The 15,972-nt window shown below is 46.1% G+C and overlaps 1 protein-coding gene across 6 annotated transcripts in view; it reads left to right on the forward strand.

Annotated features, from left to right (window-relative positions):
• The first annotated feature begins 3,284 nt into the window (after positions 1 to 3,284).
• The window catches only part of SLIT2 (slit guidance ligand 2), a 330,053-nt gene continuing 317,365 nt past the window's right edge, over positions 3,285 to 15,972 (forward strand). For 3 of the 6 annotated variants that reach the window (XM_040966491.1, XM_040966489.1, XM_040966492.1), the window contains exons 1-3: positions 8,549 to 10,656; positions 13,159 to 13,230; positions 14,284 to 14,355. In XM_040966491.1, the coding sequence (XP_040822425.1) occupies positions 10,478 to 10,656; positions 13,159 to 13,230; positions 14,284 to 14,355 (323 nt within the window). In that variant the 5' untranslated portion in view covers positions 8,549 to 10,477. Of the gene's footprint in view, positions 3,292 to 8,548; positions 10,657 to 13,158; positions 13,231 to 14,283; positions 14,356 to 15,972 lie in introns of those variants that run through there. The other 3 variants (XM_040966487.1, XM_040966488.1, XM_040966490.1) reach the window with 2 other exon arrangements.

Genomic DNA, 15,972 nt, shown 5'->3' on the forward strand with positions numbered 1-15,972 from the left:
TGGGGAGTGAATCAGCAGATGGAAAATCTTTCTCTTTGTCTTTCTTCCTCTCTGTAAATCTGCCTTATAATAAGTAAGTAAAATGAGTAAATTATCTTGATATACAGTAGAGAATGCTGTTATAATTCACCTTATTTTATAATATGGCATAACATTGCTTAGGATTATATTTGGGCACATTTTACACTTGTATGGCTTTACAGTCTTGATAAAGAAAACACAGCTTTATTAATCAGTCTTTCTTACAAAACAAGATATAATTAATTAGCTAGATCTAAAGTAAAATTTCTGTCTTTAGGCATTGTATGTGTTGAGAAATTAAACACGTTGGTTAATATTTAGAAATTCTTCTTCATGTCATGTTTCTTAAATCTATATATACTTGTTTTTCACTCAGATCTCAGATTTTGTAGAATGTCCATATTTTGGGAATATGGTGTCCATATTTGTCTATTTTGGTGGAAATATGGAAATGTCCATATTGGTGGGAAAATATTTTTTATTTAATGTAACTAAGGAGAATGTATCTGAAGTCCTGATAATAAGGGAAAAAAGAAATAAAAAGTAGGCTCAGGTCAGAATGTATCATTTGCAGTGATTCTAGAATGCATTTTTGGCATTCACTATCTTCAATTGTAATCACAAAAATGCAAATGTGAGCATTTGCACTTTATAGTTTATGTTGTTCTTCCACAGAAATGTGGCATGACTCATAAACTAGTAAAACAAAGTTTCAGTGCTTGGGCCGTGGTTTTCTTGGCTAAAATGCCAGTTCTCCCCTTTGTTCTATGTGTGACTAATAGCAAGTCATTTAATTTCAACCTTTCGGTGCCTTGGCTTTCTCACCTCGAAGGTAATACTGTTTTCAAGAAAGATTCGATGAGAAAGTAAAGGAAAACTCTGCCTGCACAGAATAAATACGTAATAAATGTTACTTATTGTTATCTCCATTTTATACATGAGGACCATCTGGTTCAACAGATAAGCATAGTCTACAGGCAGGAAATGAATACACAGAATACTTACACTACTTCATTTTGTATTCAGATGAAATGAACTTTTTAAAGCCTGTGTTGTTTTCATTGGAAAGTTAGGTATACAGAGAGGAGGAGAGACAGAGAGGAAGATCTTCTGTCCATTGATTCACTCCCCAAGAATTTAAAACTTTTTAAAAATACTTTTGCAGAATTGCATTACAGAGCTGAAGACACAGAGAAAGCTGGGAGATAATACTGAGGAAAATATCTAGTGTTGTCACAGGCAATTGTGTTGGAGTTCCCTACTCTTATCCTTGCAATATTCCTTTAAATAGTAAACAACTGCTTTGCAAGTCAGGAATGGTGTATCATGGACTGTCTCCTTTGGACTAGGATGGGGGTTTGCAAAACTAGGGCAACAATCAAAATCAGACCTGTTTTTGATACAATCAAATGAGTAAAAACTTTTTTTCTAACATAGGAAATTTTGAAACTCATTCAATGTTAGAAAATACTTAACTTTGAACCCCAATTAAGAGCAACGTTATCATCCCCAAAAAGGAATTGTTTCATTCTCATTTGTAGACATGAACTGTAGAAAGTTGCAATTGATTTTTTATAAAGATTTATTGAATATGTATTTGAAAGGTGGCGTTCCAAAGATGAAGTAGGGACAGAGAGAGAGAGAATCTTCTATCTGCTGCTTCACTTCTCAGATAACTGCATTGGTCAGAGCTGAGTCAGCTGAAGCTAGGAACCAGGAGCCTCCTCCACATCTTCCACACGGGTGCAAGGGCAAAAGGACTTGAGTCATCTTCTGTTGGTTTCCAAGGACATGTGCAAGGAGCTGGATGGGAAACAGAGCAGCCATGGCACAAACTACTTCCTTAATGGGCTATTGTAATTATAGGTGGAAGAGTAGCCACCTCACTGGCTAGGTCAATTCTTTTTTTTTTTTTTGGAAGATTTATTCATTTTAATTGGAAGGTCAGATATAGAGAGCAGAAGAGACAGAGAGGCAGATCTCCCACCCACTGATTCACTCCCCAAATTACCTCAAGGGCCAGAGCTGAGTCGAGCCTAAGCCTGGAGCCAGGAGCTTCATCTGGGTCTCCCAAGTGGGTGCAGGGTCCTCATTTTCCCAGGCCACAAGCAGGGATCTGGACTGGAATGATTGCCACCGGGACACAAACTGATGCCCTTATGGCATCCCAGGCATGCAACGCGAAGACTTTAGCCACTAGGCTGCCGCTCTGGACCCATGGCTAGGTCAACTCCTACAATAAAGAACTAAGGGTACTTTCTGCATCAGAAAATGGCTTTCTAACCACTAGGCAGGTACTCAGTCTGAATTAACTTTTTCCGATAGTGGTTGTGAACAACCTCTATTCATTAGAATTGATTTTTATGTAAAATATATTTAGCTTTAGGATTTGAAAACATTTATCCTGAATTGATGTCACACAATAGCAAATAGCTTTATAATTTTAGCCTGATCTTATGACTTTGTAGAAGGAAGTTCAACCTTTCCTAGCCCAGCAAAAGGAGTGTGGGGCACCCAGTGCTTCCCTCCCCTGTAACACAAGGATTTTTTTTTTCTAGTATTCCAACCCTGGAGGAACATTAGAGCCAGATGATTAAAGGCAATTTCAAACTCTTTACAGTTATACTTTCTTTTCATCCATGGTTAAGTTCTTGAAAATTCAATTTAATTCCATAAAAATATGACAATTTGTGTTGTACACTTCCCCTTTAAGTGCTAACCTGGTTTTTAATCTACATCAGTGGGTATTGACTATTTTTGCTTTATTTTCCCACTGTGTTTCTCTTACAAGTATCTTCCCTTTTGTTCTTTCTCAAGAATCTTAAAATTTAATATTGAAATGCTATTCTCTTTTTTACACTCTGCTTTGACACATAATTGTCCTACTCATGTGGCGCAGTAGACTGTGATATTTTCATTCATGGGTACACACTACATATTGATTCAATTGCATTTAACACATATATCGCTTTTCTTGTGAGAAGCTTTAGAATCCTCTTATTAGTTTGAAATATTCATAATAATATTGCTAAATATTGTCACTGCAGTGCTAGAGAACATCAAAATATATTCTTCCTTTTAACTGTCGCTTTGTAGGAGTCAATCAGTGGCCCTCCATAATCCCATCTTCTCTCTTCTTTCCAGGCCTGGGTTACCACTGTTCCGTTTATTTTTACATTTTAACTGTTACATAAATATTGTACATGCTTATGGGGCACTCTGTAAAAATTCAATCCACATGTACACTGTGCAATGTTCAGAGCAGGGGGAGTTTATCTGTTTCAAACATTTATCATTTCTTTCTGTTGAGACAACACAAAGATCCTTCTTGGTTACAGTAATACACAGCACCATCCTCACCACCTGCAGATACCCTAGTGTTGATTAGAAGAGCAGCCTTCTTGCGTTTACCTTACTGCCTGGTGTTCTGCTTCCATCCCCCTGCCTCCCTTGCCGGGGGTGGCTAAGCAGCATTCTACCTTCATCTTCCAAACGAACAAATACTTTCAATTCCACAAACAAAAGAGGCCATATGGTATTTATACTTTTATACTGGAATTTCTTTGTGTCATCTAATCTCCTGCAGGTTCAGCACTATTGCCACAAATAATATAATTTCATTAATTTTCAATAATTGAGTAGCATCCATTGTGTGCGTATATCCGTCACTTTTTTTTTTTTACATATTCTTCTACCGATAAACATTTACATTGAATCTTTTTTTTTGGCTGTTATGAGTATGGTTGAAATGAATATAAAAATACAGAAACTCCCCAATCTGTGATCTCATAATGATATTGGTGCACATCGTGTTTTTGCTGATCAGTGATACTGAGCCTTTCTCATTTGGCTTTGGCTTTGTGATGTCTTCTCCTAGAAAACTTGCCATACTTAAAATCTGATTATTTGACATGGAGGTTTGGAGTTTAGATTTCTTTTTATTTTAATATTAACGCCTTGTCAGATGCATATTTTGCCAATGTTGCTCTCAATTCCTGTGGTTTGTTAATTCTTCTACTAATTATATCCTCTGTTGTGTAGAAACTGTTTTGTTTGATGCATTTCCATCAAATATCATGTTAAAGTAGTTCATTTCACTACATTTTTTCTTAATTATGCAAGCATACAAAAATCTATTGCATAATACACTGAAATCATAAAATTTGAGAGGAACAATAGTTTGGTATTTGTAAAACAAGTTTGGTGTGAACTGGAATTCTAGTTCCTTCTTTGATAGCTGGCAGCTCTGTGAACATAGTCAACTGAGTCAGTTCTTGCAAGTTTTAGCTTCCTTTTTGAAGAATAAAATAGTCTAGCTCACAAGATTATGGTGAAAATTACAACACACAAGTTGACTACCCTAATGATCTTTATACAGACGTTACTTAGAAAATTTAGCATCACTAACAGTCATGAATGATTGATAGTTTAACTAGTCTAATTCCCCCAGGAGGGAACAGCTAAGGTCAGAAAATCTAAGTGACATATCAAAAGTAAACCAAAAGTTCCCACTTTGCAATGGATACAAGTTGAGAAAGATTTGTTTTAATTTCACCCACACAACCAACAATCTGCAGCAGTGGAAAACACAACCTCAGCCCTCCAAAGGAGTAGTCTGGCTCACTGATCATGTTGTGTACCTATGTTTAGTCTTTCACTCATAGCACTGCAGAACTGGAGAGACGGACCACTGTGAGTACAGTTTTGCTTGTACTCCTAAAACGTAGTTCTCATCCTAAACCCTCCTATGGCTCAGTGTGGACATTGTTGATCCTATCAGCAGTTCAAATGTCTGCTGTCACAATGCAATATTTAAAAATCCTTAGAAAGTTAATAATAAAATAATGATACAGTAGCATTAGCCTTTATTGCATAAGCTTTGAAATCTGTGTCTGTACTGTTGGACTGATAGCTCTTAATTTTCATAACGACTATGAAAACTAAGAATTATTCTCAAATCTTTCATGTTAAATCACAAAAAAAATCTTACAGATATATTTTGGCTGAGCTATAATAATTCCACAGGCTGCTGATGATCTCTACCCATTTCTGAAGGCCATTTCCTTGGAAAATGAAATTAAGAGATCGTGCTTGCCTTTGTGTTGCTGGACATGAAAACATTCTGGTGCCCCCTAGAGGTCATTAGGAATGCGCAGCTGTGAAGTCCCCCCCACATGGGAACCTGAAGCAGGTGCCTTCAGTTGCCGCTGCGTTCTCTACACCAGCCAGCTCAGAAGCAACCACAGAATTGCTCCAGAGCAGTGCTGCTCAGCCTTCAGTATGCATCCAAACCGCGTGAGGGCTTTTCTGAACACACTTCTGGTTCCTGCTTCAGAACGTCTCATCCTGTGGGTATGAAATAGGCCCTGGAAACTTTCCATTTCCAGCCATGATCTGTTGTGAGGCTGATGTTGCTGGTCTAGGGACCACATTCTAAGAGTGACCGATTTAGAGAATCATCTCCCCGTGGAAGCTATCTCCAGAAGTGGGTCGGGGTTTCATGTCCTGAGGGAACTATGCTGTGGACCCCTGTTCCCATGAACACCGAGTACCCAGACACTTGAACAGCTTCCGGAGCAGCGGTGGATCGCCTGACCTTCAAGAGCTTCACGGGACCTAAGACAGTGGGGTGAGGGAGAACCAACAGGTGTGAGACCAGAGAGCTAAGGTGCTTTGCCTCAGCTGTGTCCTGGCTCAAACCCAGCATCTTCTCCTGTTTAAGAATACAGTAGCGGACATCAGGATTTGCACCGTGGTTTAACTCTGTGAAAGAGCTGGGCATTTAACTGGCTGTAATGAAACTTGAATTAAATCGTAATCTCTATGATTATTAATTAGATTGGGATTCCACATCTAAAATTTCAAACATGATATTGTAAGAAAAGTTTGATAGTCGCAGTGAACACATTTGGCAGCCACGGAAAATACTAACAGTTAAGTGCGAAACTGCTCACTTATGTGAATTTGATCAATGCTGCTATAGATCTCTATTTCAAAAAAAAAAAAACTACAGTTCTCACTCGTGTTTATTCCCTATTCATCAACTCTTTGTTCCACATATGCCCCAACTTCACCTCCAGCCTAAAATCAGAAACACTCTTCGTTCTCTCCCCTTCCCTCTCTGCCACTCTTCCTATCTGCCCACCTACCTATGTGCTAACTAACATAGGTCTTCAAGAATGAAAGTTGTTTCAAAATTATTCTAACAAAGTGATTTTTTTCTTTTTAATCAGGAGAATGGTGGACTTGATAAAAGCTGACATGTCGGATCGCAGTTCTGCGGAATGCAGGTCAGGATTTATGGAGACCTCATGTGGTGACAAGCAGCACCACAGACCGCTGCCTTCAGGGTCTGTGGCATGCAGAGAATAAAAGCTAAATAGTCATAAAATAACCTAGAAAGAGCAAGTTATAGAAGTAAATGTGTTTGAAGTACCCAAGGCCTTCCACAACATCTTGCACTGATACTGAAGAAATAATGTAATATTTTTAAAAGTTAGAAACATGGTCACTTTAGCAACCTTCCTTTATTAATCTCAAAGTTGATGACACACAAAAATTGTCGTGCCATGCTTCTCAGGAATTAGTTGCATTCTTCCTTTTTTGTTAATGAGATCCATAAGGCATATCTTCATATTTAAATTAGCACCAAATTTAAAAAACATGTTTTTATAGGCATGTTGCTATGAATGTTATTTTCAGCTCCTTACTTCTACACAGGATGGAAAGTGAGCCGGACAGAGACGCAAATTTGAATTCTTATTTAAGAATTTCATTTGTGTGACGATATCACTATTATTTGGAATATCCGGACTGCAGGGTATACCGTCGCAGTTAAGGCAAGGATGAGTCCATGTGGTGGTCAAGTGGTGCACAAACACATCTTGCCACCTGCCAACAAAGCACTCAAGTTTTAAAATGAGCCAAATTAGTGCACGTTCATCATGTAGTTTGCTGGAAAGAAACTCGACAGAGGAGAAGGGTCCTTCCTCAGGTTGTTCCTTGTCTCACTTTGCGTACAAGGAATGAATTGTGACTTCTGAAGGAAGTGGATTACACAGCAGACCTAAAACTAAAGCCAGAAGGACAAAGGAGTCCCTAAGTGGCAACTATTTTGAAGTTGTGAAAAAAAAAATAGTGCATCGTAAATCTACAAGACATCCTGAGAGTTCCAATTCTGTTACTATTGTAAAGTGCCCTGTCTTCCCAAAGGTTCTCAGGACTTTGCTTTAGCCAAATCAAGCAAAGCAACGCAGAGAGAACCAGCCATTATAAAAGAACATAAAAGAAAATGTAAGTAGGAATGATGGTGTTGTTTCAGGCTGATTACTGTTTGAGCTGAAGGCTGTGGCTCTCAGGGCACCTACTGTATACCAGGGGTATTTGCTGGATGCTGTATATACCGAGAGGAACTGGACAGGTGTCTTTTCAGGAGCAACAGATAACCACAGAAATAATGACCACACTGGGAGAAGAACAGGAGGCTCTGGGCTTCCCCAGGGCCCCCTGAAAGCTTCCTGAAGGTGGAATGTGACCACGCGAGGAGTTTAAGTTCAAGCTAGAGAGAAGACTCATTTTAGAAGTCCTTTCAAAGCTGCGGTGAGCAGGAGAACATTAACCATTGCCAGAGGGACACCACACTCAGGAGACAAGAAGAAACAAGGAAATTCTCTCACAAAAGACAATGCAGAAAAAAATATACAGAGCTGCCCTGGACTAAAGGAAACCTTCTGGTAGAATATACGTTATCTTGGGTTTATTTTTCCCCCTGCTACTCTTTTTAGGAGAGAGTAAAATGGCAGAGACATTCGAGCTCTCTGAGTTTGAGCAATGGCTGGGTATGGCTGAAGCCTCGCCTGAGCCTGGCGGTGTTCAAAGTGTGATTACAAACAAAGGGTTAAACAGACTTGGACGGCTTGGAGGCCAAACACCATTTCCAACTTGCAGAAACTCTGAACTTTTAAGCTCCCCCAAATACACGAGTGTGTGTGTGTGTGTGTGTGTGTGTGTGTGTGTGTGCGCGCGCGCGCAGGCAGATCTATTTCGGTAGGATTCCTTTTTTAAATTTTTTTTTTTAATTTTAAATCATAATCTGTGTGTGTTGCTGCGTTGCAAGCGCTCGGCAGCTCCCTTAGGAGCGCGTGGCTAAAGCTGCAGCGGAGGCGCAGGCAGCGCTATTTAAGAGCCGCGTTCAAAGCCGCCCTCTCCCCACAGTCCCGTTGCGAACCGCCGCGTCCGAGCCAGGGTCACCGCCGGGGCCAAGGAGCTGGGGGCGGAGAACCCGGGAACCTCCTTCCCCGGGGCAAACTTTGCCCGGGCGTGGGAGCGAGGGCGCGAGCCGGGGCGCACGGGAGCGCGCGCCGCCCGCCGCCGCCTCCGCCAGGCGCTGGCAGCCCCGGCCTCACCTCTCCCCGGCGAGGTGCGGGCTCGGAGCGCGCGGCCAGGGGGCGGGCCCGGGCGCGCGGGGCGGGGCCGGGGGTGGGCGCTCGGGCGGCTATATAAGGCGCTCGCAGGCTCAACTTCGGAGTTGGGGTTATTTATTTGGGGAGCTCCTGGACGGCGGAGGTTGGCGGCGGGGGACGACGGGGGCTGCCGCACACGGTGGCTTAAGCAGGCGGTGGAGGCGGCGAGTGATGGGAGCGCCGAGGCTCCCGGGCGCAGGCCGGAGCTGCCGAGCTTTCCGGGCGCGGCGAGAGTGCTGAGCAGAAAGGGGAGCGTCCCGGGGGTCTGCAGCCCGCTCCAGAGGCGCGGGCCGGGATTCTGCTTGGCTGCCCCCCTCCAACCCCCACTGCCAGGCGTCCGGAGCGGACAACTCCAGTTACAGCCACAGCCCACCTCCCCGCAGCCCGGCGAGACTCAGGCTGCCGCGTCCGTCCTATTGTTCAGACACTTGCCAGGGACTCCGGAGCCGCTGAGCCACCGAGTGCCCGCTCCCGGTCGCCGCCTTCCCTCTCCCTCACCTCCCTCCCCCGAGGACGAGGCCCGGAAAGCAGCGAGGGCAGTCGGGAGAGGGGAAGGGGCTGCGGAAGCACGGGCTGCGGAACTGCGGCCGGCGAGTCAGGTGCGGCAGTCGGAGCCGGGAGGCGTCGCGACGAAGGCGGGCGGACGGACTCCTGCCCTGGCTGTGGGGGACGCGATTCAAAACCTGGGAAAAGTTCCTGCACTTGGAGAAGGAGGATCTACTGGTGGGCGGGTGTTGAGCTGCTGCGTCCGCCGGGAGCCGCCCGTCGTCTTTTCCACCTTGGCCATCAGGTGTCTGCCTTGGAGCTGCGGCGTAGCCTGGAGACCACAGGAGCTGCCACACGCGCGCACTCACCGCCGCCGCTGAGCTGTCTCCCGGGCTCTCCACGGAGTCCCGGATCCCGCTCGCCCGCCGCCCCCCTAAGCCATCCTCCGAGACACCTCAGCAGGAGCCGGGTCGCGGACACTTCCACCTTGGTCTTTGCCTTTTGGTTTCTATCGGCCTGCCGGGAGGCAAGTCCCGCTCCAGCCAGTCCCCACTAGATCTTAGCGGGAGCTTTCGTCCTCAACTTGGCCTCTTGGATTTCCCCTGCTGGGGGTGCCGACCGGTGGATATTTCTGCCCCGCTGCAGCGATCGACTGCCCTTTTGTCTTTTTCTGCGTGACCTCGGGGCAGGCCCTGGTGCAGAGCGTCGCCAAGGACGCCGGGCGGGAGGCGGGATTGCTGAGACACCCTTCGGCGAAGTGCATGTGCATTTGCACCCGGTCCTCGGCTGTCGGGAGACCGCGAGGACGGCTCCGGGCTGCGGCGGAGCCGCGGGCGGGGGAGAGGCCCTGTGAGTGTGTGCCCGCCTGCGCCCCCCGGGCTGCGCGTCCGCTCAGTGCGCCCCGGCGCGCCATGCCCAGTCGCCCGGCGCGCTTCGCTCCGGGCCCACAGGGCTTCGGCGCCTTCTAGCTTCAGGGAGCCCACTTTGACCGTGGCCACCATTTCTACTGAGCTCAGCTCCTCTGCCTTGTATCCTCCCAAGTGGAATTGGATTTTGCGGAGGGCTGCGTGGGATCAGAGCACTCTCCGCCCCCCACCTTCCCCTGTGCCACTGGCCCCTGCCTTTGCCCAGACGGTGGAAGCCCTGACGCTCTTGTCGACAACTTGATCTACCTTAGGAGACGAAAGACGCGTGCTCACCCTTGCGCTGCCCTCGGGGTCTCTTTGCAGCTTTGGCCAAGGACCCCTTCTGATGATCAGGACGTGAAGTTGCTTCAGGAGCGCCTGCCCTGCTAGAGGAGGGTGGTGGGAGGCGTGTGCCTCCTTCGGCTCTACCGCCCTGAGTATTCTTACTGCTCCGTATTATTTTGCGCACATTTTCCTGGGCACTTTGGGTTGCTAGTCCCTGCCCTGGGCGCTGGGCCTCCGACCGCGCGCGGATCCCTCTTTGGAGCAGCGAGCTACAGAGAACCCCCTGGCGTCGGCTGGCGAGGAGGCGGCGGGGGGAAGATGCGCGCCGTTGGCTGGCAGACGCTGCCCCTGTCGCTGGGGTTCGTGCTGGCGATCCTGAGCGGCGTGGCGCCACAGGCGTGCCCCGCACAGTGCTCCTGCTCCGGCAGCACGGTGGACTGTCACGGGCTGGCGCTGCGCAGCGTACCCAGGAACATCCCCCGCAACACCGAGCGACTGTGAGTATGCGCCCTCCCCGCTCCTCCCTCCCCATCGGGGTCACGCTCCCTCCGCGGCGGAGACGAGTGGCACCGAGCGGGCGGCGCCGGAGCGGTGCCTCGGGCAGCCCCACCGGCACGCGCGCCGCGGGGGTGGGCTCTCCGGGAGGGCACTGCCCGGGGAGGGGCTGTGCCCGGGGAGGGGCGGGTCCGCTGGCAGCGGCGCTCGGCGCTGCCTCCCCCTCCCCGCCTCCGGCCGGCGCCTAGCCACTCCTCGCGGGCCGCCGCGTTTTCTCCTGCTGGGGAGCAGGGAGGCGGGGGACAGGTACTCTGGGATGCCTGCGGGCAGGGAGACGCGACTTTGTTGCCCCAGACTCCCCCTCCCCACCCCCAAAGCGGTCACTTGGCGGTTGCCAACACTCGCAGGTTGGTGTCAGGGCCGTGTCTCTCTTCCCGTCGCCAGGGCTGGCGAGGAGGGGGATGGCGGGGGCTTGCAAAGAGAAAAAGTTCCGGCCCCTGGCGTCGTTTCGCCTTCTTCGGGACGACGTGAGGGGGCAGAAAGGGGTCACGGGGACGCCGGGGAGCTGTTTCTCACAGAGCAGGAGGGCAGGGTGTCCCTGGACCGCGGCAGGTCGTGTAGCTCCCCCACGCGAGTCTGCCCTGCCCCCCGCCTCCCCGGAGCGGCGGCGAGGCCTGAGGTGCTCTTCCCGAAGGACCGGGGACCGCGTCCCGTCCCTGCAGCCGAGTCGGCTCCGTCTTTCCGGCGGGAGTCGGCCGAGCCTGGCCCTCCCCGGCGGGCCCCGAGCCCTCGGCCGCCTCCGTGGCGCTGTTTGCGCGCTCTGCCGGCGGCTCCCCACCTCCCGGCCGTCGCGCTCGGCTGCCCGCACGCCTCCCCGCCTCCCCGTGCCGCGAGGGTCTGATGAAGCAGTCAAGGCGCAGCCGGTGCGGACGCGCTCCTGCCTGGGAGCTTCCCGAGTTGAGGGAAGCCGAGCGTGGAAGCCATTCTCTTTGTGAGCGCCAAGGCCGCGGGCCGCGCCCGCTGGGGCGTCCTGGGCGCGCTCCGCTTCCGCGGTCGCGCGTGGACTCCGTGGACGCCCCGCTGGGGCCACGGTGCCGGGATTCGGCTTCTGCGGCCTCTTCCACCCGGAGCCGTGGGGTTTGCGGCCTCAGCGAGGGCGCCCCAAGACCTGCAGGTCCTTGCCGACGCAAGCTACCGGAGCCGGAGTCTCCCATCTTAACAAGCCCATTTCTCTAGTCGTCGGTTAGAAGGCCCGAGGTTCCTCAGCTCCCTAGACTGGGGGTACCCCTCATTCCCACCCTGCCTCTCCACTGGACGAGTGGGGGGCCCCTACGACGACGGCTGTCACGTGAACACCATCTTTGTCCCTGGTTCTTGGTGTAACACATCCTCAGTAAAAGAGTCCAATAATTTTAATACCAACGTAATGGCTCTTGGCTCCAAGTGGGGCTGGAGCAGTGGATTAGAGAGAGAGAGAGACGGAGGGGGTAATGAGGAATTCCACTTTGGCGTTTGTCACTTCATGCTGTGTAGAACCGTGTAAAGTTTAAACACTAACAGATCTTAACCAAAGTGAAAGGTGCTCCAGGGTGAAGGGAGAAAAGGCAAAGGCTGCCGAATTGCAGGTCCTCAACGAGAATCCCTAGGACACAGTGTCCCGGAGTTCCCAGGAAAGACTTGCGCTGGCTTGGGAAGCTGCTCTGTCCTGCACTGAGCAAGCTCCTTCTGCAGACTGCCAAGCTGAGGTCTTAAAGGCAAAGATAGAAGAATATTCAAACTGCAGTGAAACCTGTTTTTACTTGAACTGATTGGAACCAGGACGAGTTTTAGATCTTGACCTGAGATGCCAGAAAAGGGCATTTCGACCAAATGGTGTTGAAATCTGGACGCAAGTGTCGGGGCCTGAGTCCCAGCTCCACTGTGGCCCGTCCGAGTGGTCTCCACTTTCCCTGCCCGGTGGGGTTCCCTTCGCTGCAAATGAGTTTAGCTTTCCTGCTGACACAGACTTGTTGGAAGGGAGAAGCCTAGAATTGCAGGGTCTTTGAAGTACATTTCTTTTTGATGGCATTCTAAGTTTTTTCCTTGCCTTCAGAAGTTCAGCCACCATGCTAGGTCAGGTCAGTGTTCAGAATCTTAGAAATTTCCTCCTAAATAGGAGGAGAAAACTGTGTTTTAAACCTCTTGAAGTGAACTTTGTGCGGGTTTTTCTACCGAGAATAGTGAATGAAAAAAAATGGAATATCACATTTTTATTAATACAGTACATTCAAAGCTCTTCCGTACTAGTACGACAGAACTTTCCATGGAAACAAAACAACTCCATGTCCCTGTCAGAAGCCAGCAAGCTTTCAGGCAAAATGCAATCTTCGAAAGTGTGTCTCCTTCTCTGCCCCATGTACTTTGAATTTTAAAGTGAGCTCCATTTGGGGAAAGTTCCAGCTTGCTTAGTTAATCAGATATTGACAAAAACGAAATGAAACTTTCATGTTCTGCCTTCCTCATAGGGATTTGAACGGAAATAACATCACACGGATCACGAAGACAGACTTTGCTGGTCTTAGACACCTAAGAGTTCTGTAAGTTTGCTCTTCCTCTGCATGTTTGATCTATAAATTCATAAATATATAGTCAGACCTCAGTTTTTAAAACTGTTCTCATGGCAAAACAGAATTGTGTTTTATGTCTTGGTTACCTTTACTTTCATTTATAATTGCAATACATGTTTTAGTTAAAATTTGAAACTGTAGGATGAGGTCTGTATTATAGAAACAGAATTACAGAAATGTTCTAGAATCTGTTACACATTGAGTATATGTATAAAATGTAATTGCATTCATGATATGAATATGTAATTGGAGATGTTCAGTAATTTTAACATTGGAAGACTAGCTAGAAAAAAGCTAAGCCTATGACTTTTGTTATTTTTAATATAGAACAGTTCAGAGTCTGTGAGGCAAAGAACAGATAGGATTACTAAGATTAAACTCCTGCGCCATACCTTTACAGTGATTTTCGGTGGAAAAACATTTATCTGTGAAAGTACACTGATCTATTTTAGGCTACATTGTTTAGATTTTACTGTAGCCTTTAGAACATTCTTGGATATGATTAGTTCTTTGCTTGGTGGGCTAAGTTATCTGTGAGTGAAACTGTCGCTTGAAAGTGATCTGTACAATTGTTTTAAACTTCAGACTTGTAAATATTTATATCTCAAGGTCATCTACTTCCGATTGTGGGCTCATTGTTCGCCTCTTAGCAAACATTTTGGCCACATGGTTACTTCCCATTGCCAGTGCATAACCCCTGACTCAGAACAGCTTAGCCTGGGATAAGTAACTGTATATTGATTCTTAGTGAAGAACTAACTCAGTGGAAAATCAGTGTACTAAAAACCAGTTATCAAAGATAGGGAAGCGTGGGTTCTCCCTGGAAGTGGAATCCTGAGTTGTGGAGACGGCACCAGCATTTTCTGTGCAACTTACCCTCGTTCTTGTTGAGGAGGGATCTGAAAGCAGAGCAAAGCGTAACTTTGTAAAGGGAAGGAGGTTACAAGTTTCCAGTTGCTGAATTGAAACCTTCCCAGCTCCTGCGTGGTGACTTTAAGAGGCCTGTTGTATTTTGCTTTTCAGGCAGCTTATGGAGAATAAGATTAGCAGCATTGAGAGAGGGGCGTTCCAGGATCTTAAAGAACTGGAAAGACTGTAAGTATTTTTAATTCCGCACTAGCATAATTATATAGGTGCATACTTAAAAAATAGTTGAATTTTAAGGATCCTTTCTTCTGTTTTGTGTCTCATGTTTTGAAAGTTCATACAAAAAGAGGACAAATAAGTGGTTTTTAGGCTGTTTACATAACAAGTAGAGTTTCTGGGTAAAAATAGCTTGTAATCAAAGATACAGATTCAGTGTCTGAAATGTTCATTTCCTGACAGTCGTATTTTTCTTCAAGGTGTGCACGTTGTCCTTATTTTTCATTTGATATAAAAAATAGTTCAGTTACATGGGAAGATCTGTGGCGTTTTTTCGCATTGATGGCATCTTGGGAAAAGTAAAATTTTGCTAAACCTGTAGTTTCTTTGATTTCGGTGATACTGCTTTGCGTGTCACTGGTGATATCTGAAGAAACATTTTAAATTCTTATCAAGAATCGCTTTTTGGTATGCCACACTCATGGCAAAAATGTTTAATAATTACTACTCAGAGTTTTATTTCATTAGCTTTTGAAATTTGTATGTTTCTTGAAAAAGAAGTGAAAGATATAAATAAGAGCATTGTAGACAATGTGGTCATGTAACATTGGTTCTTGTTTTGTTCAAGGTGATTAAATGTAGATCTTAAGATTTTTTTTTCAGATGCAATAACTTGCTTATTGGTTTATGTTATTCGAGGCCACGTGTGTGCGTGTTTACTGCTGTGTGCCTACAAGAGGCAAGAGCTGTGTCTGCAGCAATTTGGACACGTTATAGACTTTGTCATTTGAAGTATGAATTCCCTGTTTCGTTTGTCTTGAATACTTACATTTGGTAGCTTTGCATTCCCAAGGCAAGTAAAACTTTGAAAAATAGGAATAATTATATTAATAACTTTCCATGCCTGCATTAAAAGTCATTTTAGGTTAAAAAAAATTAAATTCTTATTTAAAACAGTGAAATCTGAGGTCCATTTTAGGTGAAACCCATTGAGATTCACTGGGCCAAAGGGCGTCAGTTAATTCAGCTCAGTTGTCCATAAGGAGAAAACTGGCTTGTTAACATTCAGAGTATTTGTAAACAGGCCACATTTTAACCATCTCCAGTAAACTGCAGACTTGTCTGTTTTAATTGTTAAAGCTGCCTTTCGATCCATATTACATTATTGAGAATAAAATTGTTGAACTAAAAATACACTTGAATTCAGTATTTGGGGTGAGTTTTTTGAGAAACAACACGAAGATATCCATTTGATTGAATTTCTTTATAAACTTTCTAGGTTCATATCACTTTCTCAAAATATACAAAAATATACCCCAAGGTTTATTCCTTGAACTTCTTAGGGTTTCATGAATAGTTGACTTCTACTGAGGAACTGATAATATTTTTAAACCATCCATTAAAAGAGAGTTAATTTAAATGGCTGGTAAGAGGAATAGATAATCAAAGTTACACTTAAATGTCAAGAGTTTTTTAGGAAAAATGCCTGATCATCAGATGAAAACACTTAGGCTTTGCAACACTGAAAGCTTTGCAAGTCTTTTTCCTTTTCATGTAGATCCTGTTTGGGTTATATTGGAGTTTAAAATATTTTTAGGAACACTACAGTAAAACAAACTTTCTTGTTAT

The sequence above is a fragment of the Ochotona curzoniae genome, unplaced genomic scaffold (assembly GCF_017591425.1).
Source record: "Ochotona curzoniae isolate NIBS_2020 unplaced genomic scaffold, NIBS_Ocur_1.0 scaffold_4505, whole genome shotgun sequence".
NCBI classification, from domain to species: Eukaryota; Metazoa; Chordata; class Mammalia; order Lagomorpha; family Ochotonidae; genus Ochotona; species Ochotona curzoniae.